The sequence below is a fragment of the Procambarus clarkii genome, chromosome 82 (assembly GCF_040958095.1).
Source record: "Procambarus clarkii isolate CNS0578487 chromosome 82, FALCON_Pclarkii_2.0, whole genome shotgun sequence".
Taxonomy (NCBI): domain Eukaryota; kingdom Metazoa; phylum Arthropoda; class Malacostraca; order Decapoda; family Cambaridae; genus Procambarus; species Procambarus clarkii.
The window spans coordinates 2,356,190-2,384,140 of record NC_091231.1 but is presented as its reverse complement, the minus strand read 5'-3'; the positions used below and the strand labels follow the sequence as shown (position 1 = coordinate 2,384,140).

The following is a 27,951-nucleotide window of genomic DNA, read 5'->3' as shown; positions in this document are numbered from 1 at the left end:
TGCAATATATAAACCGGCTTTGGATGGTAGTTATCCGACCATTTGGTCACCACTTGGTCCGGGAGACATCTCCCGTCACGCAGGGTGCAGTTGCGCCTCCACAGATCTCCAGTATCATCTTTTGATACTGGTAATGGCTCGAAAGGGCCACCACTTACGGGCTATTCATGCCCGTGCCACCTCTTGGGTGGCTTAATCTTCATCAATCAATCAATCGGTAGTTATCCACCATTTGGTCACCATTTGGTCCGGGAGACATCTCCCGTCACGCTGGGTGCAGTTGCGCCTCCACAGATCTCCAGTATCATCTTTTGATACTGGTAATGGCTCAAAAGGGCCACCACTTACGGGCTATTCATGCCCGTGCCACCTCTTGGGTGGCTTAATCTTCATCAGTCAATCAATCAATCGGTAGTTATCCTGACTGGAGACATCTCCCGTCACGCAGGGTGCATTTGCACCTCCGCAGATCTTCAGTGTCATCTATTGATACCAGTAATGGCTCAAAAGGGCCACCACTTACGGGCTATTCATGCCCGTGCCACCTTTTGGGTGGCTTAATCTTCATCAGTCGAGAGCAGTACGTCCTAACCAGACGTTATATGATGATATCCTGAACAGTTGATAAATAAAAGTAATTGCGGAACTCCAGTTATCTAATACTTATAATAAATGGTATAAAACCTTATCATAAGCCAAGGGATTTGTAGATCAGTGTTTAAAGGGAATTCGGAAGTAATAATAATACAGCTGATGCCATCTGTCGGCAGAAGAGAACACTATCAACTGGCTGGTTAATAGTGGCCATAAGATACAGCTTACGCCATCTGTTGACATCAAATTACACTTATAACAAATTACCCTGCAAAATACAACTAACGCCATCTCGTTTTTTTCCAACGAACTATAAATAGCCAAACAGCAACCCATAAGGTGGGTTGTTGTGCTCGGGTAGGAGGTTCCAAGCTCTGCCCACAAATGGTATGGGGTGCATAATAAATGGCATATCATTGGTAGATATTCTTTGTTGACATTCACACAACAGCCAATCACAGGAAGGGATCAGCTAAAGGCTCCATCCACTTAATAAATCATATTTATTCAGCACACCATCCTTGCTTATGACATTCTGCTTCAACTTTAATCTACCTAAAAAGTGAAATGTTAAGTATTTAAAAATATTAATATAGTGATAATTAAATACTGCAGGATGTAACGAGTGTTACAGAAACATGGGCTGGCTACCTAACTTGTGACGTCATCAGGGGGGTACGTTGCCTCACACAAATAATGATACACTGCTCTGCCCTCTTATTAGAGTAAATTATTCAGTTAGATGGAGATTTCTGTCAGGTGCAAAACAGAAATTGTTGTTCTTTTTCACAACAACCTTGTTGCTATGCACAAGGACCTATTTCTTTGTTTAAATTTTATTCATAAAAGAGTGTTGGTACTCCCCGCAACAGCCAATCACAGGAAGGTATTTCTGGAAGCTCGGCCTCCTTATGGACTCAACACATCGCTCTAGCTCATGGCTCTCTGTTTCATGTCTTGTATATACAAACTATGACTTTTCGATTACTGTTATAATTAATAATATGAGATATAAATGTTTTTACACAAAATGGCTAAATTCTGCCATTAAATATACTTTGTCTGGTATACATACAAACATACACCAATTTATTACCATTCATCCATTATTAATTTCAAATGTAATGTATACTGTCTAGTTTTTTCCTCTCGCCATTACTTGGTGCAATATTTGAAAGTTGTCTATTTATTTATCGATCTATCTATTATCTTGTATTTATATTTACAAGTTTCTGTGCTTGGAAGAAAACTCTGCATTGAATTAATTTGTTAAATAATATTATTTAGTATTAATTAATATTTACAATTATTTATAGCTTAGTTACTTTCATGTAACTCGCAATCGTACATTCTTAATTTTAATAGCCCAAATTAACACATCTTGCTTTTAAATTAGCCCAAAAAGTAGCAAGTAGCGAAATTAAAAAATTGGGAGCGCGGCCGGCCGGGGCTCTCAAAAGTAGTCCAATTCGCTATTTGTAGCCCAATCTGGCAACACTGGCTTGCGGTAATTAGACGGACGGCTGTGCAATATATAAACCGGCTTTGGATGGTAGTTATCCGACCATTTGGTCACCACTTGGTCCGGGAGACATCTCCCGTCACGCAGGGTGCAGTTGCGCCTCCACAGATCTCCAGTATCATCTTTTGATACTGGTAATGGCTCGAAAGGGCCACCACTTACGGGCTATTCATGCCCGTGCCACCTCTTGGGTGGCTTAATCTTCATCAATCAATCAATCGGTAGTTATCCACCATTTGGTCACCATTTGGTCCGGGAGACATCTCCCGTCACGCTGGGTGCAGTTGCGCCTCCACAGATCTCCAGTATCATCTTTTGATACTGGTAATGGCTTAAAAGGGCCACCACTTACGGGCTATTCATGCCCGTGCCACCTCTTGGGTGGCTTAATCTTCATCAGTCAATCAATCAATCGGTAGTTATCCTGACTGGAGACATCTCCCGTCACGCAGGGTGCATTTGCACCTCCGCAGATCTTCAGTGTCATCTATTGATACCAGTAATGGCTCAAAAGGGCCACCACTTACGGGCTATTCATGCCCGTGCCACCTTTTGGGTGGCTTAATCTTCATCAGTCGAGAGCAGTACGTCCTAACCAGACGTTATATGATGATATCCTGAACAGTTGATAAATAAAAGTAATTGCGGAACTCCAGTTATCTAATACTTATAATAAATGGTATAAAACCTTATCATAAGCCAAGGGATTTGTAGATCAGTGTTTAAAGGGAATTCGGAAGTAATAATAATACAGCTGATGCCATCTGTCGGCAGAAGAGAACACTATCAACTGGCTGGTTAATAGTGGCCATAAGATACAGCTTACGCCATCTGTTGACATCAAATTACACTTATAACAAATTACCCTGCAAAATACAACTAACGCCATCTCGTTTTTTTCCAACGAACTATAAATAGCCAAACAGCAACCCATAAGGTGGGTTGTTGTGCTCGGGTAGGAGGTTCCAAGCTCTGCCCACAAATGGTATGGGGTGCATAATAAATGGCATATCATTGGTAGATATTCTTTGTTGACATTCACACAACAGCCAATCACAGGAAGGGATCAGCTAAAGGCTCCATCCACTTAATAAATCATATTTATTCAGCACACCATCCTTGCTTATGACATTCTGCTTCAACTTTAATCTACCTAAAAAGTGAAATGTTAAGTATTTAAAAATATTAATATAGTGATAATTAAATACTGCAGGATGTAACGAGTGTTACAGAAACATGGGCTGGCTACCTAACTTGTGACGTCATCAGGGGGGTACGTTGCCTCACACAAATAATGATACACTGCTCTGCCCTCTTATTAGAGTAAATTATTCAGTTAGATGGAGATTTCTGTCAGGTGCAAAACAGAAATTGTTGTTCTTTTTCACAACAACCTTGTTGCTATGCACAAGGACCTATTTCTTTGTTTAAATTTTATTCATAAAAGAGTGTTGGTACTCCCCGCAACAGCCAATCACAGGAAGGTATTTCTGGAAGCTCGGCCTCCTTATGGACTCAACACATCGCTCTAGCTCATGGCTCTCTGTATATATCTTGTATATACAATCTATGACTTTTTTCGATTACTGTTATAATTAATAATATGAGATATAAAAGTTTTTACACAAAATGCCTAAATTCTGCCATTAAATGGACTTTGTCTGGTATACATACAAACATACACCAATTTATTACCATTCATTCATTATTAATTTCAAATGTAATGTATACTGTCTAGTTTTTTCCTCTCGCCATTACTTGGTGCAATATTTGAAAGTTGTCTATTTATTTATCGATCTATCTATTATCTTGTATTTATATTTACAAGTTTCTGTGCTTGGAAGAAAACTCTGTATTTAATTAATTTATTAAATAATATTATTTGTGCTTGGAAGAAAACTCTGTATTTAATTAATTTATTAAATAATATTATTTAGTATTAATTAATATTTACAATTATTTTTAATTTCAATTATTTATAGCTTAGTTACTTTCATGTAACTCGCAATCATACATTCTTAACTTTAATAGCCCAAATTAGCACATCTTGCTTTTAAATTAGCCCAAAAAGTAGCAAGTAGCGAAATTAAAAAAAATGGGAGCGTGGGGTTCTCAAAAGTAGCCCAATCTGGCAACACTGGCTTGCGGTAATTAGACGGACCGCTGTGCAATATATAAACCGGCTATCGAACGTAGTTATCGACCATTTGGTCCGGGAGACATCTCCCGTCACGCTGGGTGCAGTCGCACCTCCACAGATCTCCAGTATCATCTATTGATACTGGTGATGGCTCAAAAGGGCCACCACTTACGAGCTATTCATGCCCGTGCCACCTTTTGGGTGGCTTCATCTTCATCTTAACACATTCACAAGGGAGACATCTCCCGTCATGCAGGGTGCATTCGCACCTCCACAGATCTTCAGTATCCGCTCTTGATACTGGTAATGGCTCAAAAGGGCCACCACTTACGGGCTATTCATGCCCGTGCCACCTTTTGGGTGGCTTAATCTTTATCAATCAATCAATCGTAGTTATCCAACGGGAGATATCTCCCGTCACGCAGGGTGCAGTCGCACCTCCACAGATCTCCAGTATCAGCTCTTGATACTGGTAATGGCTCAAAAGGGCCACCACTTACGGGCTATTCATGACCGTGCCACTTTTTGGCTGGCTTAATCTTCATCAATCAATCAATCGTAGTTATCCGGACGGGAGACATCTCCCGTCACGCAGGGTGCAGTCGCACCTCCACACATCTCCAGTATCATCTATTGATACTTGTAATGGCTCAAAAGGGCCACCACGTACGAGCTATTCATGCCCGTGCCACCTTTTGGTTGGCTTAATCTTCATCAATCAATCCATTTGCTCCACAATCAATCCATTTATGCCCGAAACGCTTTGCGTAATAGTGGCTTTAGGCATTGTATGTACTAGCTCTACCTATAAGTCAACCAATCTTTGTAAAAATTTCTTGTATGTTTATTTATTTATTTATTTATTTATTTATTTATGCATATACAAGAGTGTACATAGGGAATGTGAGGATACAAATATGGTAATTACAGTCTTGTAAAGCCACTAGCACGCGCAGCGTTTCGGGCAGGTCCTTAATCTAAGAAAATTTTAAGGAGGTAAATACTTGCAAAATTTATAGACAAAAAAATGATAACAGATTACATGGAATGAAAAAAAAAAGATGAGAGAAAATTAAAGTATATTAAAGTACAGTATATTAAAGCACATAGGTAGCTATGATTGATTGCAATGACAGCTTAAAATGGTAGTTGACAAAAATTGGTAGTCACAATACAGCATATGGCTAGCACATAAAAGAAGACAGCAATGAACACAATGATAAGGTTGTTTGATATTACATAAAAATTAGGAGATTGGGTAACACTAGGTACAGAGCAAATTTAAAGCTCAGTGTAGGAAACTAAATAGATGAAATTAGGTACTTTTTGGTTTTGCTTTTAAATAAGGCAAAAGTTTTACAGTTTTTCAATTCACTAGGGAGTGAGTTCCATAGACTAGGTCCCTTAATTTGCATAGAGTGTTTACACAGATTAAGTTTGACCCTGGGGATATCAAAGAGATATTTATTTCTGGTGTGGTGATAATGGGTCCTATTACATCTGTCCAGGGAGAGTTTCAGAGCATGGTTTGCATTTAAGAACAGGGTTTTGTAAATGTAGTTGACACAAGAGAATGTGTGGAGGGAGTTAATATTTAGCAAGTTTAGGGATTTAAACAAGGGAGCTGAGTGTTGTCTGAAAGCAGAGTTAGTTATTATTCTGATAGCAGATTTTTGCTGTGTGATGATGGGCTTAAGGTGGTTTGCAGTGGTAGACCCCCATGCACAGATACCATAATTAAGATAGGGGTAGATTAGTGCATAATATAGTGAGAGGAGAGCAGAGTTAGGAACATAATATCTGATTTTGGAGAGTATACCAACTGTCTTAGAGACTTTCTTAGTTATGTGTTGAATGTGGGTGCTGAAGTTGAGTCTCTTGTCTAGGAATAGGCCAAGAAACTTGCCATCATTTTTATTACTGATGTTAATGTTGTCTATCTGTAGCTGAATTGCATTTGATGATTTGCTTCCAAATAAGATGTAGTAAGTCTTTTCGATGTTTAATGTTAGTTTGTTCGTTGACATCCATAAGTGGACTTTTTTTAATTCATTATTCACAACATTATTTAGTGTATGTGGGTTGAGGTTTGAGTAGATAAGAGTAGTATCGTCAGCAAACAATATAGGTTTGAGAATATTAGAGACATTAGGCAGATCGTTTATATATATAAGAAATAGAAGAGGTCCTAAGATGCTGCCCTGTGGCACTCCAACGGTAATTGGTAGAGTGGAAGAAGTTGCATCATTGATGGTTACATATTGGTGTCTGTCACTAAGATAGGATCGGATGTAGTCAAGGGCAAGGCCTCGGATTCCATAATGCTGGAGTTTAAGTAAGAGGTAGTTGTGATTAACAGTATCAAAGGCTTTTCTTAGGTCAATGAAGAGTCCAATCGGAAACTCATTTTTGTCAAGGGCTGAGTAGATAATGTCAAGGAGACTAATGATTGCATCATTGGTGCTCTTTTGGGACCGGAAGCCAAACTGGCAGGGGCTGAGTATGTCGAATTTTACGAGGTAGGAATAGAGCTGTTTGTAAATAATTTTTTCAAATATTTTTGATAGAATGGGTAGATTTGATATTGGTCTATAATTGTTTATGTCCGCCGGATTGCCTCCTTTATGGACTGGCGTTACTCTTGCTTTTTTGAGGATATCAGGGAAGGTGTGATACTCTATAGATTTGTTGAACAGTAGTGCTATGGGTGGGGCAAGGGCATGGGAGGCTCTCTTGTACACAATGGACGGAATTTCACTGGTGTTCCCTGCCTTGGTTTTTAGAGAATGTATGATGGACACAACATCTGCCGGGCTGATTGGTGAAAGGAGAAGAGAGTTTGGATAGCTGCCTGAGAGATATGTGTTAATATGTGTCTGAGTCTGTGGGATTTTACTGGCAAGATTAGCACCAACCGATGAAAAGAAACTATTAAATTCATTTGCCATTTCTAAATCAGTTGACGGTATATCCCCATCCTTGTAGAGTTTTATTTGGTTATGTGAGTGTTGTTTAGTTCCTAGGATACTAGAGATAGTTTTCCAAGTGCTTTTCATGTTGCCTTTTGCTTCATTGAATCTATTCACATAATATGCAAGTTTTGCCTTTCTTATGATACTGGTAAGCATTGATGAGTACCTTTTAGCTACTTCCTTTGAAACTAGGCCAATCCTAACTTTCTTTTCATATTCATGTTTCTTGTTGATTGAGTTGAGAATGCCACTTGTGAGCCATGGATTGTTTAATCTTTTGTCAGTTACTTGCTTGGTAAGAAGGGGACAATGAAGGTTGTAGAGGCTTAGAGTTTTGGAGATGAAGAGGTTAGCTAATGAATTTATATCATGGGTATTATTGAATTCAGAATCCCAGTTAATATTGTAAAGTGCCTCTGTAAGATTGTCTAAAGCTGATTCACTGTGTAGCCTAAATGAAAGTTTCTTGCTTTTTGGTGGTGTTATGTCCATGTTCGCTATGAGAAAGGTAGGATAGTGGTCAGTTGTTCTGTCGTAGATTATACCAGATACAAGGGGAGCCGTTATGTTTGTCCATATGTGGTCCAAGGTAGTGGCTGATGTTTGAGTGACTCGGGTAGGTTTGGTGATTGTGGGGATTAGCATACAGGAGTTCATGCTGTTAAGGAAATAGTCAACTTGAGAGCAATTTTGTTGACCCAGGTCAATATTAAAGTCTCCTCCCAGAATGATATGGTTTTTGTTGAGATTGTTGTTTATAATAAGATTCCTTAGGTTGTCTGAGAAAGAAGCTATGTTAGTATTGGGAAATCTATAGATGGCTCCAATAGTCAAAGAGGATTTAAGGGATTTAATTGTAAACTGAGTAAAAGTATATTCACAGTAGTCATCTCTGTCACTAATAACACTGTTGCAGATAAATGTATCTCGGTAATATATAGCTGTGCCACCACCTTTTTTATTAGGCCTACAGTTATGAATGGCTTTATAACCAGCTAAGTTGTAGAGTTGGGTATAGTCTTTATTTAGCCAAGTTTCTGTTAAAATAATGAACGATAGGTTAGTACCTATTGCTGTGAGTAATGCATTTAAATCGTCAAAATGTTTACCAAGTGATCTAACATTTTGGTTATAAACTGATAGACAGGTGCTATTTTGAAGTTTGTTTTTAGCCTGGTGTGCTGTGAAATACTTGCAATAATGATGATCAATGTGCTGGTTGGTATAGATATGAGACAGAAGATTTTGATCAGGATCAATATCAGTGTGCATAGGGATGCAGAGGGATCACGATACAAGATACACGATAAAGCAAAACACAAGAATAAAAGCAAATACAATAAAATAGTAACAATTTAGAAGTAAAATAGAGATCCAATAGATAGCCAGGGAGGACACAGAAGTTACATAAAATAAAAAACAAAAAATCAGTAGAGACTGACAATATAAATGTAAAATAAAAAATAATAAGAAAAATAATAATCATAAAAAAAAAAAAAATGTATGTACTTTACCTAAATAAACATTTATTTATTTATTTATTTATTACACGGGAGACATCTCCCGTCACGCAGGGTGCAGTCGCACCTCCACAGATCTCCAGTATCATCTATTGATACTGGTAATGGCTGAAGAGGGCCACCACTTACGGGCTATTCATGCCCGTGCCACCTCTTGGGTGGCTTAATCTTCATCAATCAATCAATCAATCGTAGTTATCATACATACAGTATAATATAAATGGCGATGTTTAATATTTTTTTCCAGTATATAAACAAAATTAAATCTTTACTTGGAGTGGTTAATTTTGTTTACCGAATATACGAAACAAATTTATTAAGCATGAAGTTGAGGGAGGCGGGGAGTGGGGGACTTCAACGGCCCGCCGCCATCACTCCATATAACCTCCATGCATGCAGCTCCTCACTAAATCCTCCATTAATCCATGGCATTAATTAATCTAGGCATTAATCCTCCGTGAACTTTGACTAACTGTGTACGTGAACTTAACTAAATTGTTCAGATGCAGTTAAAGGATAGAGAATCTGTTATACTTTTATGTTAATTAACCCATATACATGTATAAGCGTATAGTTATATTAAATTAAGATTTAGAGACGGACCAAGTTTTTTTTATATTAGTACAAGACTATGTAGACGTTTGAAACAAAATTATGTCAAAGTATGATTGGTATATAACGTAAGGTTTTGTACGGGACTAATTGAACGGCGTAAAGCTTTGGCTTCGTCTTTACATAGTTACATTAATAGTAACCGGTATTTATTTATTACCAAGGAATGTGCAGAAAATACAATTCAGAATATTATAATATGCAGTAAGTCTTTTTAATATTAAGATGATAAATAAGGAGGAGATGAAGACGAGGCCAAGGCCAGGGCTGGCGGAGGTGTGTGTGTGGTGGACGTCTCCTGCAGGACCCGGAGCTGCTCCTGCTGGCTCACACGGTACTCTCTTATGTCCTCTTAACTTACTGGCTCCTTAAGGCTCCCTCACACTATTTCGGTACAGTACGGTACTCTTCACACTACTCTCTTATGTCCTCTTAACTTACTGGCTTCTTAAAGGCTCCCTCGCAGTATTTCGCATCGGTCTAACCCATACATTTATGATCTTAATGTTATCTTTTTTCCATATAGCAAAGCTGGCCGTGGCTGGTTAATTTGTCAAGAGGAGCTATAATTTGGGTTTCAACAACTTGTTTTCTAATTGTCAAAAGCGTATATATGGTTACTGTAGGCCGTGTTAGGCTCAGTTGGACTGGGTAGGCCTGAGCAAGGTTGGGGGGATTTTAACATTCATTGGTGACCTGTCATCGAGCCAATGACTTGTTTCACTACGTCAAAGGTTTATATTTCATAATTATTAAATGTTTTTGTGTGAATTATACATTTTCTTCTTAGGATACATTAAGGAAAATATGAGTTTCTCTTCACTTGTAATGGTATATGCTGCTGCTCTGTGGCCCTAGGCATGAATTGGGTGGTCATGAAATTGTAAATGACATTAATTTTGGTGACAGTCAAGGATGACATGTTACAATTAACTTGTCAACCGTGACAACTCCTCCAGTAATAATGGTGAGGTGCTTGTGTCTGAAGTAAGGCTTGTCTATTTGGTAGTAAATCATTCATGTTTTACTACTTTATGTTTTTATGACTTAAGAAGTCAAAAAAGTTTTTCATGCCCGAAACGCTTTGCGTAATTGTGGCTTTAGGCATTGTATGTACTAGCTCTATCTATAAATCCATCAATCTTTGTAAAATCTCTTGTATGTATGTACCTTACCTAAATAAACATTTATTTATTATTATTATTATTATCAAATCAGATTTAACTACACCAGTCTCCGTGGTGTAGTGGTAAGACACTCGCCTGGCGTTCCGCGAGCGCTTTGTCATGGGTTCGTATCCTGGCCGGGGAGGATTTACTGGGCGCAAATCCTTAACTGTAGCCTCTGTTTAACTCAACAGTAAAATGGGTACTTGGTTGTAAAAACGATTCTTCGCGGCGGGGATCGTATTCCAGGGACCTGCCCGAAACACTACAGGTACTAGTGGCTGTACAAGAATGTAATAACTCTTGTATATATCTCAAAAAAAAAAAAAAAAAAGAACTTCAGACAGACAATCTTAACAGCAATACAAATGAGGGGAAGTTCCTTGGCCTATACATAGACAAGAGACAACTTCATCACCCACATTCAACACAGCCAAAAAAGTATAAAAAATGGTCGGTATACTTTCTAAAATCAGATATTGTGTTCCCCACTCTGCTCTCCTCGTATTATACTACTGTACACACTAATCTATCCCTCTCTTACATATGGTATCTGTACTTGGGGTTCCACCACTGCAAATTATTTCAAGCCCATCATCACTCAGGCATAAATCTGCTATCAGATTTATACCAAACTCTGTCTTCAGACAACCTACAGCCCCTCTGTTTAAGTCCCTTAACATGCTAAATATACACTCACTCCACACATTCTCATGTTCTATTTACCTGTACATAACCTTGTTCATAAATGCTAATCTTGATTTGAAACTTTTCCTTTATAGGTGTAGAATTAAAAGCAATATCAAATTGTTTATACTTACTCAGAATGTATGTACAATACAGTACTATAAACTTATTTGAATTTATATTATATATATAAAATATATATTAATATATAAAATATATATTAATATATATAATATTTTTTTTTTTTTGATATATACAAGAGTTGTTACATTCTTGTACAGCCACTAGTATATGTAGCGTTTTGGGCAGGTCCCTGGAATACGACCCCCACGAAGAATTGTTGTTACAACCAAGTATCCATTTTACTGTTGAGTTAAACAGAGGCTACAGTTAAGGATTTGCGCCCAGTAAATCCTCCCTGGCCTGGATACGAACCCATGACAAAGCGCTCGCGGAACGCCAGGTGAGTGCCTTACCACTACACCACGGAGACTGACAAGGGCCATCATCTCAAGGGCCATTACATCACCATCACCATCACCAAAGTAACATCTTTGGCTATACTGAAGGGTAAGTAAGTTTATAAAAATGCAGGGTGTGGAAATATTAGTGTGAGATTTATAACAAAAATACAGTATTTCAGGTCTGTGCAGCATGAGTCTCAGCCATGAAGACAAAGGGCCTTATGAGGAGTTTGAGAACGATGGCAACAGTTCAAGAAGAGAGAGAACTTCTCACAGGGAATCCTCCAGTACCTCATCTGGATCCGCATTCTCGTCTCTGGATCCAGGAGCGCACATTGAGATGTCGGCAGCTGTTTCGGGAGTTGTTCCAGATGGTGTGTTAGAATAAGAGCCCTAAATTTATAATTATTTTAGTATTTGCATAATAGTTTGATTATGAGAATACAAATTGAATGTACAGTACATAATATGTAGTGCGTTGTATATACATACTGATGGCCGTGAGAGACTGGGACTATCATGCTGTAGAAAAACAAATGTGTGTATATTTAGGACAGTTAATTTTATAATATCACCACAAAAGTTTAAACATACAGGTACTTGGGTCATTGCTAGACTCATTTTCACCATTTTCCATTTTTTTTTTAATACATAGCTGATAATTAGGCATTGCAATAGAAGAAAATAATGTTTTAATTTTACTTTTTTTCTTCCAAGTTGGGATTACTTAAGTTACAATCTTAGTAATCAACACCATGAAAATAGGAAATGTGTTAATAGTAATGTATGTACAGTAATGTATTTTCTTTATTCCTGCTTTTCAAACATAAAAGTAGAAATTGACTGGATAGTAACTAGTACATAATATTAAATTTGCTCAATAATTGTGTTGTAAAAATTATGCAAATTTTGTATAGATAATTAAAATTTCTTTTTGCAGATACATTTACTGTTGACCAGGCAGTTAATGCCCTTGGATTTGGGAAATTTCAGGTAAATTTAATTGAACACCTATTTATGAGTGTGGTATAAGCACTATAGGCTAACAGGAGTTCTTGTGTGAGATATTACAAAAGTATAATGATATTCACATTTTCCTAAAAAAAACCAACTTAAGTATATCATAGTAATAACCAACAATCGTTCATTATCTACATGAAGTCTGTATCATTAAAGTATTGTACAAGAAATTTAATGTTTAATGATTTTTAGATTTAAGCACTTATTTAAGCACTTAGCTCATTTCATTCATTTATTTATTATGCACCCCATACTCATTCCATGGGCAGTGGTAGAAAGGGTTATTAATTTAATGAACAGCTTTAATCAGGCCGAAACGTTAACTTCCATGTTGTACCTAGTAGTCAGAAAGCAGTACTCGGCCTACTATGCCAGACAATATAGAATTGTCTGGCATAGTCATTATTGACATAAATAATGAACTAAAATTTGTTATGGTGTACCAGCTCTAAAACTCATTATGTTAGGGCATCATCACAACTCTCACCAAAATTCAGTCTTGAGGTTCAAGGGAGCCATCACCCAAACCATCCATTGTCTGAACAATATCCTCGCTTGTACCTACCTTAAATGTTTGTTTATCATATTCCCATTTGCTGTGTTTCTATTACTCAGTGTTTGCAGAATCCGCTCTTTTTCTTATTCCTCTTTCTACTTTACTCTTCGCACCAAGCACTTCCTCGTATTTTTCTGCGAGTTTGTGGTACATACATCACTCAATTTGTTTTTAATTAGAATATTAATTTGTGCAACATCACAGCTTTTGCCTTACTAAAATTTTAATTTAAAGGTCTGTATTTTTGGCAGGTAAAGCTATCACTTATCACTGGATTGTGTTGGATGGCTGATTCAATGGAGATGATGATCTTGGCCATCTTGGGTCCAGCACTTCACTGTGACTGGCACCTTTCAGAGTGGAAACAAGCCTTTCTCACCACTGCTGTTTTTATTGGTTAGCATTTGTATTTATATTTGTTGAAGAAGTATGATGCATTACTCTACAGGCATCCATACCGCTGATAACTAGAATCTTTTGGTTGAATAACATGCCAATTTTTCCTGCCTGTAGTTTTGGTTTTCAGGATCAGATTTCCTTATCCATTGATGTAATAATTAATAATAATAATAATTTCTGAAAATATTACATCTGGATACGATTTTATTGTTTACAGTATTTGTGTATAATTTTTCCCATAAAGCCACTAATCAAGTGCAGCATTAATAATAATTTAAAAATGGATTGCTTTGTGGGACAGGAAGCCAGAGTGTATTCATATATGTTAAGCTTTTATTGAGGAGACCCTTCCTCCCCCCTCCCCCCCCCAAATGTCGAATTACTGACCCCTCCCAGAATGCAACCCTACAACAAGCTGACCAACACCTGCGTACCTACTTACTGCTAGGTGAAAGGAAATGTGCTCAACTATTTCTGTCCCACCTGGGATTCGAACCCGGAATTCCACTTGTTCGGCTTTTCGTCGCAATTTTCACCAGAATTGGGGTTTGTTTTGGGGTGCTTACCTTTCTGGGTGCCTGACCCGGTCGATGGCAGACATAGAATGCTTCCAACCACACAGGGGTTTCTATAGGCCATTGCTCCTCGTGCCTCTTCTGAGGGGGGCCAGGTTCTGGCTCGTGGTAACCGGTAGGCCCACAGAACTCCATACATATGACTGATGCCAAAGTTTGACATTAGCATATCAGCCTGGATAGCTCCGGGGAGCCTCCGGGTCTCACTCAGAAAATGGCGTTTCATTACGTTCCACACTTTTTTTTTTTATTCGTCTAAAATAAATTTATGAAAATATTTTGATAAAAGTTTCACGACGCTGAAGTCAATGAGTTTTAGATTTGTTTAACATTTCTTGGTAATTTTTACATAATTTAAATATTTTTTGCTTCCTTGCTCCCTTATGCTGAGCAGTTTAAGGGTTAAGAATGTTGTATAGTATTATTTAGAACTAAATTAATAAATTGTACTGTACTGAATTTGCCAGTAAATTTGTGTAACAGTATTCTTATTTAAGGAGTGCCAGAGTTGATTTATCCACTTGGCTCTTTTTGTAGGAATGATGTTGAGTTCGGCCTTCTGGGGTAATCTGTCTGACAAATATGGAAGAAAAAAGTCTTTAAGGCTAGCAGCTGTGATGTTAGCTTACTGGGGATTGCTCTCTGCATTTGCCCCTACATACAACTGGATAGTGTTGTTGAGGGGCCTTGTTGGGTTTGCTATTGGCTGCGTCCCTCAGTCGTAAGTAAAAAAGTTGAACATCCACAACTGCACGAGTGTGTTTCACTGCTTTGCTTGCCCCCATTACTCATAAATTATAGATTGTTAACCCTCGGTTACTATATCAGAAATGTATTTTTTATATTGCTGTAAAAGTAGCAATCTTTCTGTGTACTGTCTTATCTTCTGTGAACACTGTATTGTTTTCATTTACTCTATTTTCTTATAGTCCAGAATACAAATTTGTTTGCAGTGTAACCCTGTATGCAGAATTCTTGCCTGCTCACCAGCGTGGGAAGTGTGTTGTGTTGCTTGATGTAAGTGCTTATATACATCTATTCTTGTAGTTATGTACACTACTCTTATCATATTCTATTTGAAATTTTATGATTTTTATTGTTTTACACATTTATAAAGTAGGTAACTGATGATAACTCGAGAACACAGTGTTATGATGTAATGAATAAATATTTAATGCATGTTAAAATACTATATTTGCATATGACAATACTGTACTGTATTTAAAATTTATTTATCATATATTAATACTTTATTCATATGTATTCTTTATTTTTATCTCATTACTATGTAGTTGCACGAGTACAATTCATTTTGATCCATATTATTGAACCTTTCTTGTTTAAGCAAAAAGCATTACAATTATAAATCATTATTTTGCATTTCAGTGTTTCTGGGCAGTAGGAGCATGTGCAGAAGTTATCCTTGCTCTTTGGGTAATGCCAACCATGGGCTGGACAGGACTGTTGGGACTCTCAATCATCCCACTCGTTCTCTTTGTGTTGGTCTGCCAGGTAGGCGTACACTTCACACTTACTCTATGCTAGTGTGCCTGTTGGCCCACACTCTGCACGTCCCATTTAAATCCACAACTTATCACTAACATACTTATGTAGTCCAGTATAATCATAAAACCTGCTAGAATTGTTTCTCGATATTTCTAGCTGGCCTGAAATTGTGCACTTTCATAATAATACAGTAGTTCTAAACTTCTTTTCATTGATAATACACTTGTGCTAGGAAGATATGTGTTAGCTCTCCTCAGACAAGAAAGTGGCAAGAGCAGTTAAGAATAAGAAAATAAATTATTTTATGGATATGAAGTGAATATGAGAGAGAAGCAAGAAAATGGGTGTAGTGTGTAATGTTGGTAAAAGGTATGAGAAAAGATTAGTTAAGCAGAAAGATGAGAAGGATTTAAAGGACTTAAAGACTAAGAATATTATTTGGAAAACTGGAAGCTCTTTTTTTTTGGAAAGAAGGAAGTTGAGCAGGAAGTTTGCCAAAGGAATAATCACTAGTCCCCCCTTTTGTTTCATGCTAAATCATGCTGTGTCTGCTTCATTCATATGATGACCAAACAACATATGAAATTGGTAAGAGAAAACTGAATACTCTTAATTGTTAAAAGGCTTGGATGAGATTCTACGTAAGCAGTGGAAACATTCAGAAGAATTGAAGGAGCAATGATATAATGATAATATTTCTTGCATTAACAAATATATAAAATATATTATATTTTCAAACTTTTTAACTTAAATTTTTTCAGTGGTTACCAGAGAGTGCAAGATTTGATGCTACATCAGGAGATTCAGAAAAAGCCTTGGCAACTCTCCAAAAGATTGCTGATGAAAATGGTATTATCAATTTTGTTGAGGTAGAACAGTTGGCCTGTCACCCAGTATTACCATGGGGGAAAGTAGAAAGATGAACCTCTCGTCACTCATTGAGAGTTCTTTTCTTTGGCTACATTCACACTATAATGCTCTGATGATGTGTTCCACTTTCCCCCACTACCACCAGCTTACCATCTTTTGATGTTTTGTCTCTTCTATGTCACTATCTTTTTACACTTTATTCCTTATTTCTCACTAGTATAGGTTTGCTGAGGGCAGTCCTTTTTCTTTCTGTACATTTATAGTTATTAGTGCAAGCAAGTAATTGCTGCTTCACGTTTATGTTAACCATCCTGTATGTGGAATTCTTCGGCAGACGCCATCTGAGCATAGACCTCTCTGTATCCTGCTCCTCGAGGGACATTGTGGGCTCCAGCCAAGGTGAGTGCAACCTTAGCATCCCTGACATAGCAAGGATCTTCTAAAATTGTTACCTCTAGGTCATAAATCAGGTTAGAGAGACAATAGAGAATTCTCAGTCCAGTCCTGAATGATCATCACAAGGTGTATTAATCTACACTCAACCACCACCTTCAACAACAATATCATATCTACATTTGAAACTGTGTATGGAGTCTGCCTCCACCACTTCACTGCCTAATGCATTCTATCTGTTAACTACTGACACTGAAAAAGTTCTTTATAACATCCCTGTGGCTCATTTGGGTACTATGTTACCATCTGTGCCCTCCTTGTTCGCATACCACCCTTGCTAAACAGTTTATCTTTATCTACCCTGTCAATTCCTCTGAGAATTTTATAGGTAGTGATCATGTCTTCCCTTACTCTTCTGTCTTCTTACTCTTCTGTCTTCCAGTGTCGTGAGGTTTAGTTCCAACAATCTTTCCTCGTAACTCATACCTCTTGGCTCAGGAACTAGTCTGATGGCATACCTCTGAACCTTTTCTAACTTTGTTTTGTGTTTGACTAGATGTGAACTCCACGCTGGAGCTGCATATTTCCAGTATTGGTCTGACATGAGGTATACAAGGTTCTTAATGATTCCTTACACAAATTTCTGAAGGCAGTTCCTATGTTCGCCAACCTTGATCTCTGTGTTGTTGATCTCTGGTGCTCACATGTTCTCTTATCACCATGCAGGAGATGCTGGCAGTTTTTTATTGTGGCTTGCAGCCAGTTAGCTTCCAGGGGTTTGTGGGCTTTCAGGGTGTCTGTTGATCTTCACATAGGCAGTTTTTAGGCCAGATCTTCTGGCACTTGTAGTGTATTTTTGATGGTAGAGATCCTTTCTGGAGAACCCCTTCCCCCCCGTTAGCTTCCTGAAGCTCTCTTACTGAGATTGTTCCATACTAAAAGATCACATCAGTCATGATAGTTCTGTTTGGCCTACTGGGGACCAGAGCCAGAACCTTCATTCCCCTCACAGAAGCACAGGAGGTGGGATGACACTCTGCCACTCCACTGAAAAAAGCCTCCAGAAAGTTTGTGCAGCTTTATGAACAGCTGGAGGGTTTACAGAAAATAATGTCTCGAAACTGCCAAACAACTCTGCAATTTATAGCGTCTACCCCGCTAATAACTGGGTAGCCAATCATGGGTGCATATTCATCATTCCTAAGTAAATAAGAACATAATAATAAAGGTAACTACAGAAGGCCTATTTGCCCATATGAGGCAGCTCCTACTTATATCCACCCAATCTCACTCATACATACATCCAACTCACGGCTGAAACAATCAAGGAACGCTACCTCCATTATGTCATGCAGCAACTGGTTCCACAAATCAACAACCTTGCCACGGAACCAGTATCCACCTAGGTCTCTCCCACATCTACACTAATTCAACCTATGCCCACCGTTTCGAGTTCCATCCCTTACTGATACCTTCTATACCCTCCATCAACATCCCCTTTGTTACATCTATCCACACACCTCTGTCATGTCGACAAACCCCCCGCCATTCCAGAGAATGTCAAATGACTTGGCAAACTACTGTACAGTATAGCCTGAATACAAGGGGTAAATGAAAGAAACATTGGTGAAAGCATTATCAAAGCTGAAATTGTTGAAGTGTTGAGGAATGTAACTTTTAAAGGTCATTCATAGATGGACAGAGAACTCTCCACTGTTTACACTCTTGTAATATGTGGCCTGATGTGGACAATTTGAATAGATCTCTTTGTCAGGGATGTGAAAGCCACTTAACCTGGCTGGTGTCCATAATGCCCCAAGAGGAACATACATTTCCTAAAAAAACTGGAGTAGTGGCCTGTTCAGAAAGTTTTCCATTTACACTCTAACCTTATTTTACAAGTTATTTGGAATAATACAGTATTATGAGTTTCCAGAATAAATAAGTAGTCAAAGATTATATAATGTTTTGGATAAGTTTATTACAAACAAAAAATGTGCAACAATACCTTTTGAGTATAACAGTGTTGAGTACAGATGTACAACAACAGCTAACCAAAATTATTTCCAGGAAAGCCAATGCTGCTGGGTCGTCTAATTGTTGACGATGTTGCTCAGATGAATCGTGGACGTATAAAGGATTTATTAGTTCAAGACTTGAAATGGACAACATTACTTTTATGGTTTATATGGTAAGATCTCTAAGATGATGTAATTTTTTTTTCTCGGTGAGAGGTAATAGTATGTTGGCATGGATGACGCTAGTTTTTCAAAATTACCAATTACTATTGGCATTTTTAGGACAGCATACTTTATGCCACTCCTCTTTATCATATACCATGGTGGTACTTGGTAGGTATATTTGTAGGTATATATATGGTAGGTATATATGGATGAGGCTATGGTATATATATATATGGCAGTAGACTCTTGACATCTAACTAATCGATTCTGATCCACTCGTGGATCAGAATCAATAAGTAAAATTGAAAGAACAATAAGTAAAATAAGTAAAATTGAAAGAACAAGCTCATAAAATTTAGTTGTTCTAGATGGTACTGAAAGTCTCAAAAGGGTGTAGTAACAAAATTGATGTACAGTAAAGGGATTTTGGGCATCCCAACCCTCCACAAAGATAGGGTAGATCGCATAAAATATCATACATTAACTGGATTTTTTTTTTGGTTTGTTTTGGAAGCTGTTGTGTTATCTTGGCAGTAACTTTGGATTTTGAGTTCAAGTTTTTAATATAGTTATGTGGAGCATTTATATGTACTGTAGCTGGTCAAATTATTTACTATTTTATGTGCAAACATATTTATTCTGCAACACTAGCGATTCTTAATTACGTGATTCAGGTCATCGTGCGCCTTCTGTTATTATGGTGTAGTCCTCATGACTACAGAACTGTTTGAAGCAAAAGGCAATCTCTGTGCGCTCTCTGGCATGGACGGTGCCTTCACCTGTACAGCAGACTGCCGTCCTCTCAGCTCGGAAGATTACCTAGACCTCCTTTGGACTACACTTGCAGAATTTCCCGGTACTTTATATGTGAAACCATGGACCTGATCTCTTCTAATTGTAATACATAATTTGATCATTGCAATATAGGTTGTACAGCAGAGGCTTACCCTCTGGTGCAACAATGTTTCTGCCCAGAAAGGTGCTTTTCATGTTAAATCAGCCTTATTATTTTTTATGGTCACAAGCTATATTTTTATGCAATTAATGGAGTTTCTTGCAGGTATTTTCTTCACCATTTTGGTCATAGAAAGACTAGGAAGAAAGACGACAATGGCTTTGGAGTTTGGTATTTTTGTTATATCAATTATTATGCTGTTCATCTGTACATCAAAGTAAGTACTGTGCAGTACCAAAATTTGTTGTAATCAAGCATTTATTATTGGTATAAACAAATGCTCTTAATGTTTAGTCTTCATATATATTGAACAAAAAATACATTTTAAATCAGGTAGTCAGGGTAGGAGTTCTTTAAGACAGTTGTGTATAGTACAGTGTAGGAGGAAAGATGTAGATAAATATTAAAGTTTTTTAGAGATAGAACATTATAGTTTGTTTTATAAAATAGGTACAGCAGTTGATATACTCGCCTAATTGTGTTTGCAGAGGTTGAGCTTCGACTCTTTGGTCCCACCTCTCAACTGTCATATAAACTGATGTACAAATTCCTGAGCCTATTGGGCTCTCTCATATCTACATTTTAAACTGTGTTTGGAGTCTGCCTCCACCACATCATTGCCAAATGCATTCCATTTGTTAACTACTGTCACTAAAAACATTCTTTATAATGTCTCTATGGCTCATTTGGATACTCAATTTCCACCTGTCCCCCTTAGTGCGTGTGCTCCCTGTTTTAAATAAACTGTCTTTACCTAACCTATCAATTCCTCTGAGAATCTTGTATGTGGTGATCATGTCTCCCCTAACTCTTGTGTCTTCCAGCGATGTGAGGTTTAGTTCCCGTATCTATCCTCATAGCTCATACCCTCCGCTCGGGTACTAGTCTGGTGGCATACCTCTGACCCTTCTCCAATTAAACCTCTGGAATCTCCTCCAATATGTGAGGATCAGCACGCACAATTGGTATGAACCAAGTGAAAATTGCATGTGAGAATACCATCTGTTGTAGTAGTTGCTTTGGGTTGCTGAATGCTTAATAGTTGTAAGGTATATGATTGGTAAACGATTCACATTATAGAATATAGAATTTGTACGTGCTCAGTGACTACATTCATGCATCTCCAGTCTATATTCAGTGAATTCTGTCAAGTGCAGAATGTAAATTATTCTTAAACTTTTGATGCAGAAATGTAACTTTACCTGTATAAGTTTGTTAAGTGTAATTACAGGATGTGAACTATGCTCATGGTTGTAATGATCTGTGCTCAGACCATGGCTTCTCCCCCTCTTCCCTTTCTCCTCCTCCCCTTCCCCTTGCCCTTGTTCATTCGTCCCTTCCCCATGCCTCATTCCCTCTTCCCTTTTCCCCTCCCCTGGTGTCAAGCCGTCCTTCCTGCCATAAACCACCCTGAGTCAGAGGTCCTCTCTTGGGCCCTCTCCGTGGCCACTTCATTTCCCACTTATTTCCCTCTCTATCCCCCCACTCCTTCCCCTCTCCCCTGCCTTTGCTATAGCCAGTGACGAATTGAGGGGCAGTTCACTCAGGGTCAATAAACTGTAGTTCTTAAATTTCGTTGGGTGGCTGGTATCATATACTCTCTGGCCCTGTTTTCTGGATATATCATGGGAACGAGCAAGGTTTCTGTCAAGGGAAAGAGAACCTTAAGGGCAGGCCTATAGCCAGCCAAGGAGGCCTAGGTAGGCGGAGCTTGTCAAGGCCTATAGCAAGACTTTGAATTTATTGGCTATAGGCTTGGAAAGGCGGGGCTTATTTGGACCTAGTAAAACTTAGTGGGAGGAGCTTGTTCCCACTGGTTTAGTTTAAGAAATTATTAGTCAGTGTGTCTTTGGGAGTAATTGGGGAAAGGTCCCCCATCAGGGCCAGAGAGCAGTCACTCAACATCCTGTGGCTGATTTTGCAGTTTTAAGGTAAAGTGTGGTGGAGTATTATGTCCATCATTAAGTCAGACTATTGCCTCTTAGGGTATTTACAGCTAGGATATATCTCAATTTGATTTCAATATACGTGTTTTAATTAAATAATGTATTAATGTATTTGTGTTTAGTTATCTGTTCCCCTTTGATTAATGCTGAGTCATTGTTATATGTGGTGTTTATGTGCTGTACTAAAAATTCCCCCGTGTTCTCCAGTTCATGGATATTAGTTACCCTTGAATCCTCAGTAAGTAAAGTTATGTAATTTATCCCCCAAGCATTTTTATCAAGATTCGTACGCCCTCTCAGTTCATGATTATTGATTTCTGCCTTTCCTGGGAGATCAGTAATATAGACACTTTCAGATCAGGAAGGTTATTTTGAGGTTATCTTGAGATGATTTCGGGGCTTTTAAGTGTCCCCGCGGCCCGGTCCTCGACCAGGCCTCCACCCCCAGGAAGCAGCCCGTGACAGCTGACTAACACCCAGGTACCTATTTTACTGCTAGGTAACAGGGGCATAGGGTGAAAGAAACTCTGCCCATTGTTTCTCGCCGGCGCCTGGGATCGAACCCAGGATCACAAGTCCAGCGTGCTGTCCGCTCGGCCGACCGGCTCCCAAAGGTGGTGGCAGTGTACAATTAAGTTTTTATTCATTATCTTGAAATTAATAAACCCTTCATTTGTTGCTTCCCCCTCAATTAATATTTCAGTTAATATTAGCTGGTAGGTCAGTGAGGGGTCACAGTGATCTGCAAGCAGTGTTAAGCTTGGAGTGTTGAGTGAGAAAGGGAATAGCAGGGCGGGTTATTACATGGTGTCTTATCTTCCCAGTAATCTTTGTCATATGACCTTGAAACTACTGATGGTTATGACATCCATTGCCTTATTGCTAAACAATTCCAACCTTCTACAACTCTACAATTAAAATTTCCACATGTTTTCTTGGCACCATTGTTTCCTTAGTTTAAATCTATGACCTCTTATTCTTGAAATTGTAGGCTTAAAAAATTCCTCTATTTTGTTAATTCATGTTACTACTCTGTATGTAGTGATTATTGCCTCTTTTCCTATCTTGCAGCCTTGGCATGTTCATTGCTACCAACGTATCCTCATAGCTCGTGTTTTTAAGTTCCGGGAGCCATTTAGTAGCATGCCTTTGCATCCTTTTTATTTTATTTATGGGCTTCTTGAGATTTGGGCATCACACTATTGCTTCATATTCCAGTTTTGGTCTCACAAGTATCACAGTTTCTTTAATATTTCTCCATTTATATATTTAAATGCACTTTTAAAACTTTCTAGCATGGGCTTCTATCACAGTGTCCTTTGTGATCCTCTGGTGACTGCTTACAATCCAAAACCTCTCCTTGATCTCTTTCCTTGTTTGAAATTTTTAGCATCTTTTCACAAAATTTATAAGTGTGACCTGCTTTTCTCCTATTCCACAGTCCAATAAATGACTATTATTTACATTAAATTCCATCTGCCAATTGTTACTCGATTTGACCTAGGCACTTATTTTGCGTAGGTCATTTTGGAGGCCAGAGCAGTCATATAAATATATCCTTGACTCTCCCTAGGAATTAAGTGTGTGGCACATTGAAATTAATATTCTGCAATAAAATTCATTAAAGCTTTCATGTATAATATTTATTTTTCAGTAAAAACAATGGGCATCTACCATATAAGTTGTTCGTTTGACTAAAAAGCTTTGCATCTTGTGATAAATTATTTTCTGGGGGGAAGCCCCTACGGCTCCCCGGAGCTATCCATGGCTGATATGGATTGCATTTATAGTTAATATCAAGGCTCGAGGTTTCTGACAGTCCAACAGGGTGTTGACCTATCGCTACTTATTAGATATTCCACTTCCTCGCCAAACCTGTACTGTATAACTCTTTTTTCCATTTATTCTCGTTCCCCTAATCCTATGTTCCTTTTCATCTAATCTGTTCTCCTGTTCAAGGCTCTGTTGTGAGTAAATATTTAGGAACTGTTAAGGGTTTCCCCCCAGAAGTTAAGCTTTGAATGTAATGAAAGCCCTTTTCTTGTGGGCCCCCCTCAAGGTCTTTATATTCTTTTCCTTCTTTCCCATGGGGTTTCATACTGGTGCTTGCAAGAAAGGTTGGATGTCGAATAGGCGGTTCTAGGTGGCCAGGGCTGTCATCTGATGGTGGTCAGGTGAGTTCAGGCAAGAGTTGTTAATCTGTAGTCAACTATCATGTGCATTGTGTTGTTCTCCTTTTTCTTTGAGCAGTTGTTTGTTTTGTTTGTCTTGATTTTCTGGTCGATTTCTTCATCTTTGGGTTCTCTGATTCTTCAAGCTTCCCTAGCCTCTTTGAGAGAAGCAGAGAGTCTGATTCTAGTTCTTAGTTCGTCAGCATAGGTCTCGGAGGCCTTGTATGATATTGCTTCAAGGTATGAGTGCTTAAGCTCTGAGGAGCCCTCCAGAAAAGAGTATTAATTACATTCAACACTGTTGCTTCTAAATAAATAAAGTAGAAATAAAATTACGTATTATTTTTTCCAGTCGAACATGGCTCACTTTCATACTGTTTGTTGCACGTGGAATAATTTCTGGAGTATTTCAAGCAGCATACGTTTACACACCAGAGGTGAGCATCATTTTGTGTCATGTCTACACTTGAACTTGGCACAATTCAGTTTATGTATTCTCAATCAACCTGAGTTCATTTTATTCAAAGCATGTGCTTATTCATTATTATAATAAGCAGGTGACTCCCATTTTGTGTGTAATTCTTAGTCCTGATAAAATGTTTTAATGTTTTTTCAGGTGTATCCCACATCACTTCGGGCAGTGGGTGTGGGGACATGTTCCGGCATGGCTCGCTTTGGTGCCATGTTAACGCCTATTGTTGCACAAGTATTAACACGCACATCTATACATCTGGCAACAGCCACCTATGGAATTGTAGCAGTTCTTGCCATCGCTGCAGCATTGATGCTACCCATTGAGACAAGGGGGAGAGCAATGTCTTAGTTTTTTATTTAAGACTCCAGATCTTCATCAGAATTTGAATGTACTTTTAAGAAGACTTAAAATGACTGCATTCTATACTGTACTGTGTTTCTGAAGTGAGATGAAGTGGATGAAGAAGAGATGTATCACATACAATATATCATGTCAGGGCTGCTTGTATCTTGTTTTTTGTCATTTCTCTGTTACATGTTGTGCTGGTTGGCCAGCATGGTAAACAACCACCATTGCTGCATTATTAGTATGCAGCAATGGACCCTATTGTGTGGCCCTCTCTCTCCACCCTGTGAAAATTATTATGTATTACAGGCATGTTCAGAAATTGTCTGCATTGCACCTCTGTAGATGCCATTTAACATTGAGAATTTTGAAGAGTAGCAATTCCATAGAGTTTTAAACACTGTCAGAAGCACTGGGAAGTATAGCAATGCAGCTCATTTGACTGTTGGAAATAAAAAATTTAATAATCACTACTTTTCTTGGGGGAGCCCCTTTGGCTCCCTGGAGCTTACTAGGCTGATATGCTAATGTCAGACTTTGGCATCAGTCATGTGTATGGAGTTCTATGGGCCTACCGGGAACCACAAACCAGAACCTGGCCCCCTCAGAAGAGGCATGGGTAGCAGTGACCTATAGAAACCCCCGTGTGGTTGGAAGCATTCTATGTCTGCCATCGACCGGGTCAGGCATCCAGAAAGGTAAGCATCCCAAAACAAACCCCCTATTCTGGTGAAAATATTGCTACCAAAAGCCGAACATGTGGATAGAACTCCCCTAAATGAAACGAGCAAACAATCATGACGTCTCACGTCGCCGCGCCGCTATCTGGGCAGCTCCCCCCTTCCTGGGAGGATGAACGGGGAGCCTCAGACCCCATAGCCGGCTATCCACCCTAAGCAACAAGCAACAAGCAAGAATCCAAGCACAAGCAACCAAAGAATAAATATTTTCCATATTGGGAAAGTTCTGAACATTTCTTCAAGAATATCATTGTTTTTAGTACTGTATTCAATATTTATTTTGATTAGATAATGTATAGTTTTTCATTTTGTTTTATTGCACTGAATGACATTTTTTCTAATTTCACTACAAGAGTGAATTTGTTGCTTTTACTATTTATTTATTATTAAAATTTTTGTTTACTTTGCAAATATTCGACATAATTTTATATAAAAATTACCCGTTACCCCTTTTCCCTCCACTTTCATGGGCTGGGGAGGCATTTGCTTCTTAGGAGGAAGAAGAGGATAATGATATAGCATCAGAGAGAGCTTGTGCCATGTACCATCACACCACAGCTTCATAAAGAGTAACACTAATAAGAGTTTATAATATTCTAAAAAGTCTAGCGACACAATACAGTACATATATTGCTCACATGAAAAGAACCATTATTAATGAATTTGTCGGTGAATTTGTATACTTTTACAAAATTAAAAAGTTCATGATACTGTAACTAAACAACTTTGCCACACAGTGTTGATATACATCAACACAGTATATTGATGTATAGTGAGACATTGAGTTAATGTAGGGTTCTTTGGCAGTAAACTACAATTAGAGCTTTGCCAAGATATTCACAAATTTTTTTTGTGTGTACTTGGCCAAAATATTTAAAATGGGTATGTATGTTTGGGTTTTGTGTTGGCACTCCCTATCTGTTCTTCAATTGTTTTTTTTATATTTTTGTATCACATGCATGGGTTTGATTTATTTTGCAGCTTAATGCTTTAATTATTACAATGCTGATGAATGTGCATTAAGCATGACACTGATGAATCTATTCAACATTACCACATCATTTCAGTATGCTATTGAGGAAAGCAAACCTAAAATGGTTTGGGCATACTGAATGAATAGATGATGGTAAACTGGTGCAGTGTGTTTATTCAAGTGGATTTGAGGAAACACAGTGTCGAGTGTGTGTGTGGGTAGTGATTGTAATCAACTTGCAGGACAAAGCTGGGAAGATGGTTTGTAAGAAGGAAGTGAATGTGTATGTACTCTATGACAACTGTAAACCTGGTCTTGTGTAGTGGTGCATTGCTGCTGTGGATGATTGAGTGTTGGGATTCTATATGTTATAAATTATGTTGTGAATGCATACGTAATACTTTTAATATTTTATTGTCAATTAATATCTACAAGCTTTTACTATACTGTATTACTGTACTGTATATGCCTTCTTTTCTAATAGGCTGCTTGCTTTACAAGTCCCCATCACCATGAAAGTTGGGAAATAGGGGTAATATGTAAAATTATGTATTGCTGTGATTTTTTTAATTTGTATATATTGTACTTGTATATACATATTCTATTGTTCAATATATTGTTTTAACAGAATACCCCTTGATTCTTTAAACCCATCCCATATTAAATCAATATAAAAATAATTATTACTGCCAAAGGAAGCAGTGAATGATTTTTTATAAATCTGGAGCAGTAAGAAGTGTTCCCAACGATTTACTTTTGTTGATAGTAAAACAATAAGCCAATAAGTAACAGGACTCATTTTTCCCTAAAAACTTATTGTTGCTAATTCATTAGTAAAAAAACAATTATTATTATTAGTTATTAATACTGTAATACAAAATTCCTACAATTTAAAACAATTCAGAAGAGTTATTGGTTGCCTAAAATAGATCATGTTTGATCTATTTTCTTGATCTTCAATAGATCATGATCAAAATAGATCTAATCTTCATCAATCAATCAATCGTAGTTATCCGGACAGGAGACATCCCCTGACACGCAGGGTGCAGTCGCACCTCCACAGATATCAAGTACCAGCTATTCATACTGGTAATGGCTCCAAAGGGCCTCCACTTACGGGCTATTCATGCCCGTGCCAGCTTTTGGGTGGCTTAATCTAAATCAATC

At 38.0% G+C, this 27,951-nt stretch overlaps 1 protein-coding gene across 5 annotated transcripts; it reads left to right on the top strand.

Annotated features, from left to right (window-relative positions):
* Positions 1-9,614: 9,614 nt before the first annotated feature.
* LOC123764282 (synaptic vesicle 2-related protein) lies at positions 9,615-27,414 on the top strand. Of its 5 annotated transcripts, XR_011225246.1 has the most exons (14): positions 9,633-9,694; positions 11,849-12,051; positions 12,618-12,670; positions 13,505-13,649; positions 14,765-14,948; positions 15,181-15,244; positions 15,614-15,739; positions 16,495-16,582; positions 19,067-19,187; positions 19,854-20,035; positions 20,240-20,351; positions 20,959-21,099; positions 24,604-24,688; positions 24,868-24,909. XR_011225246.1 is itself a non-coding variant. In XM_045751852.2 (13 exons), exons 2-13 carry the CDS (start codon positions 11,868-11,870, stop codon positions 25,072-25,074), a joined length of 1,551 nt encoding a protein of 516 aa, XP_045607808.1. In that variant the 5' UTR covers positions 9,615-9,694; positions 11,857-11,867; the 3' UTR covers positions 25,075-27,414. The 5 variants fall into 5 exon arrangements, 3 of the variants coding, with proteins under 3 accessions (XP_045607808.1, XP_045607807.1, XP_069171910.1); XM_045751852.2 differs by lacking the exon at positions 20,959-21,099 and having other exon boundaries at positions 9,615-9,694; positions 11,857-12,051; positions 24,868-27,414; XR_011225247.1 differs by lacking the exon at positions 24,868-24,909 and having other exon boundaries at positions 20,959-21,123.
* Positions 27,415-27,951: the final 537 nt, after the last annotated feature.

What these genes read in the sequence shown, in the direction of transcription:
- LOC123764282 (XM_045751852.2), top strand. Translation starts at nt 11,868, where the DNA reads ATGAGTCTCAGCCATGAAGACAAAGGGCCTTATGAGGAGTTTGAGAAC. An exon ending in CACCACTGCTGTTTTTATTG is followed by an intron (nt 13,650 to 14,764) that starts GTTAGCATTTGT and finishes CTCTTTTTGTAG; the next exon opens with GAATGATGTTGAGTTCGGCC. An exon ending in TTACTTTTATGGTTTATATG is followed by an intron (nt 19,188 to 19,853) that starts GTAAGATCTCTA and finishes TACGTGATTCAG; the next exon opens with GTCATCGTGCGCCTTCTGTT.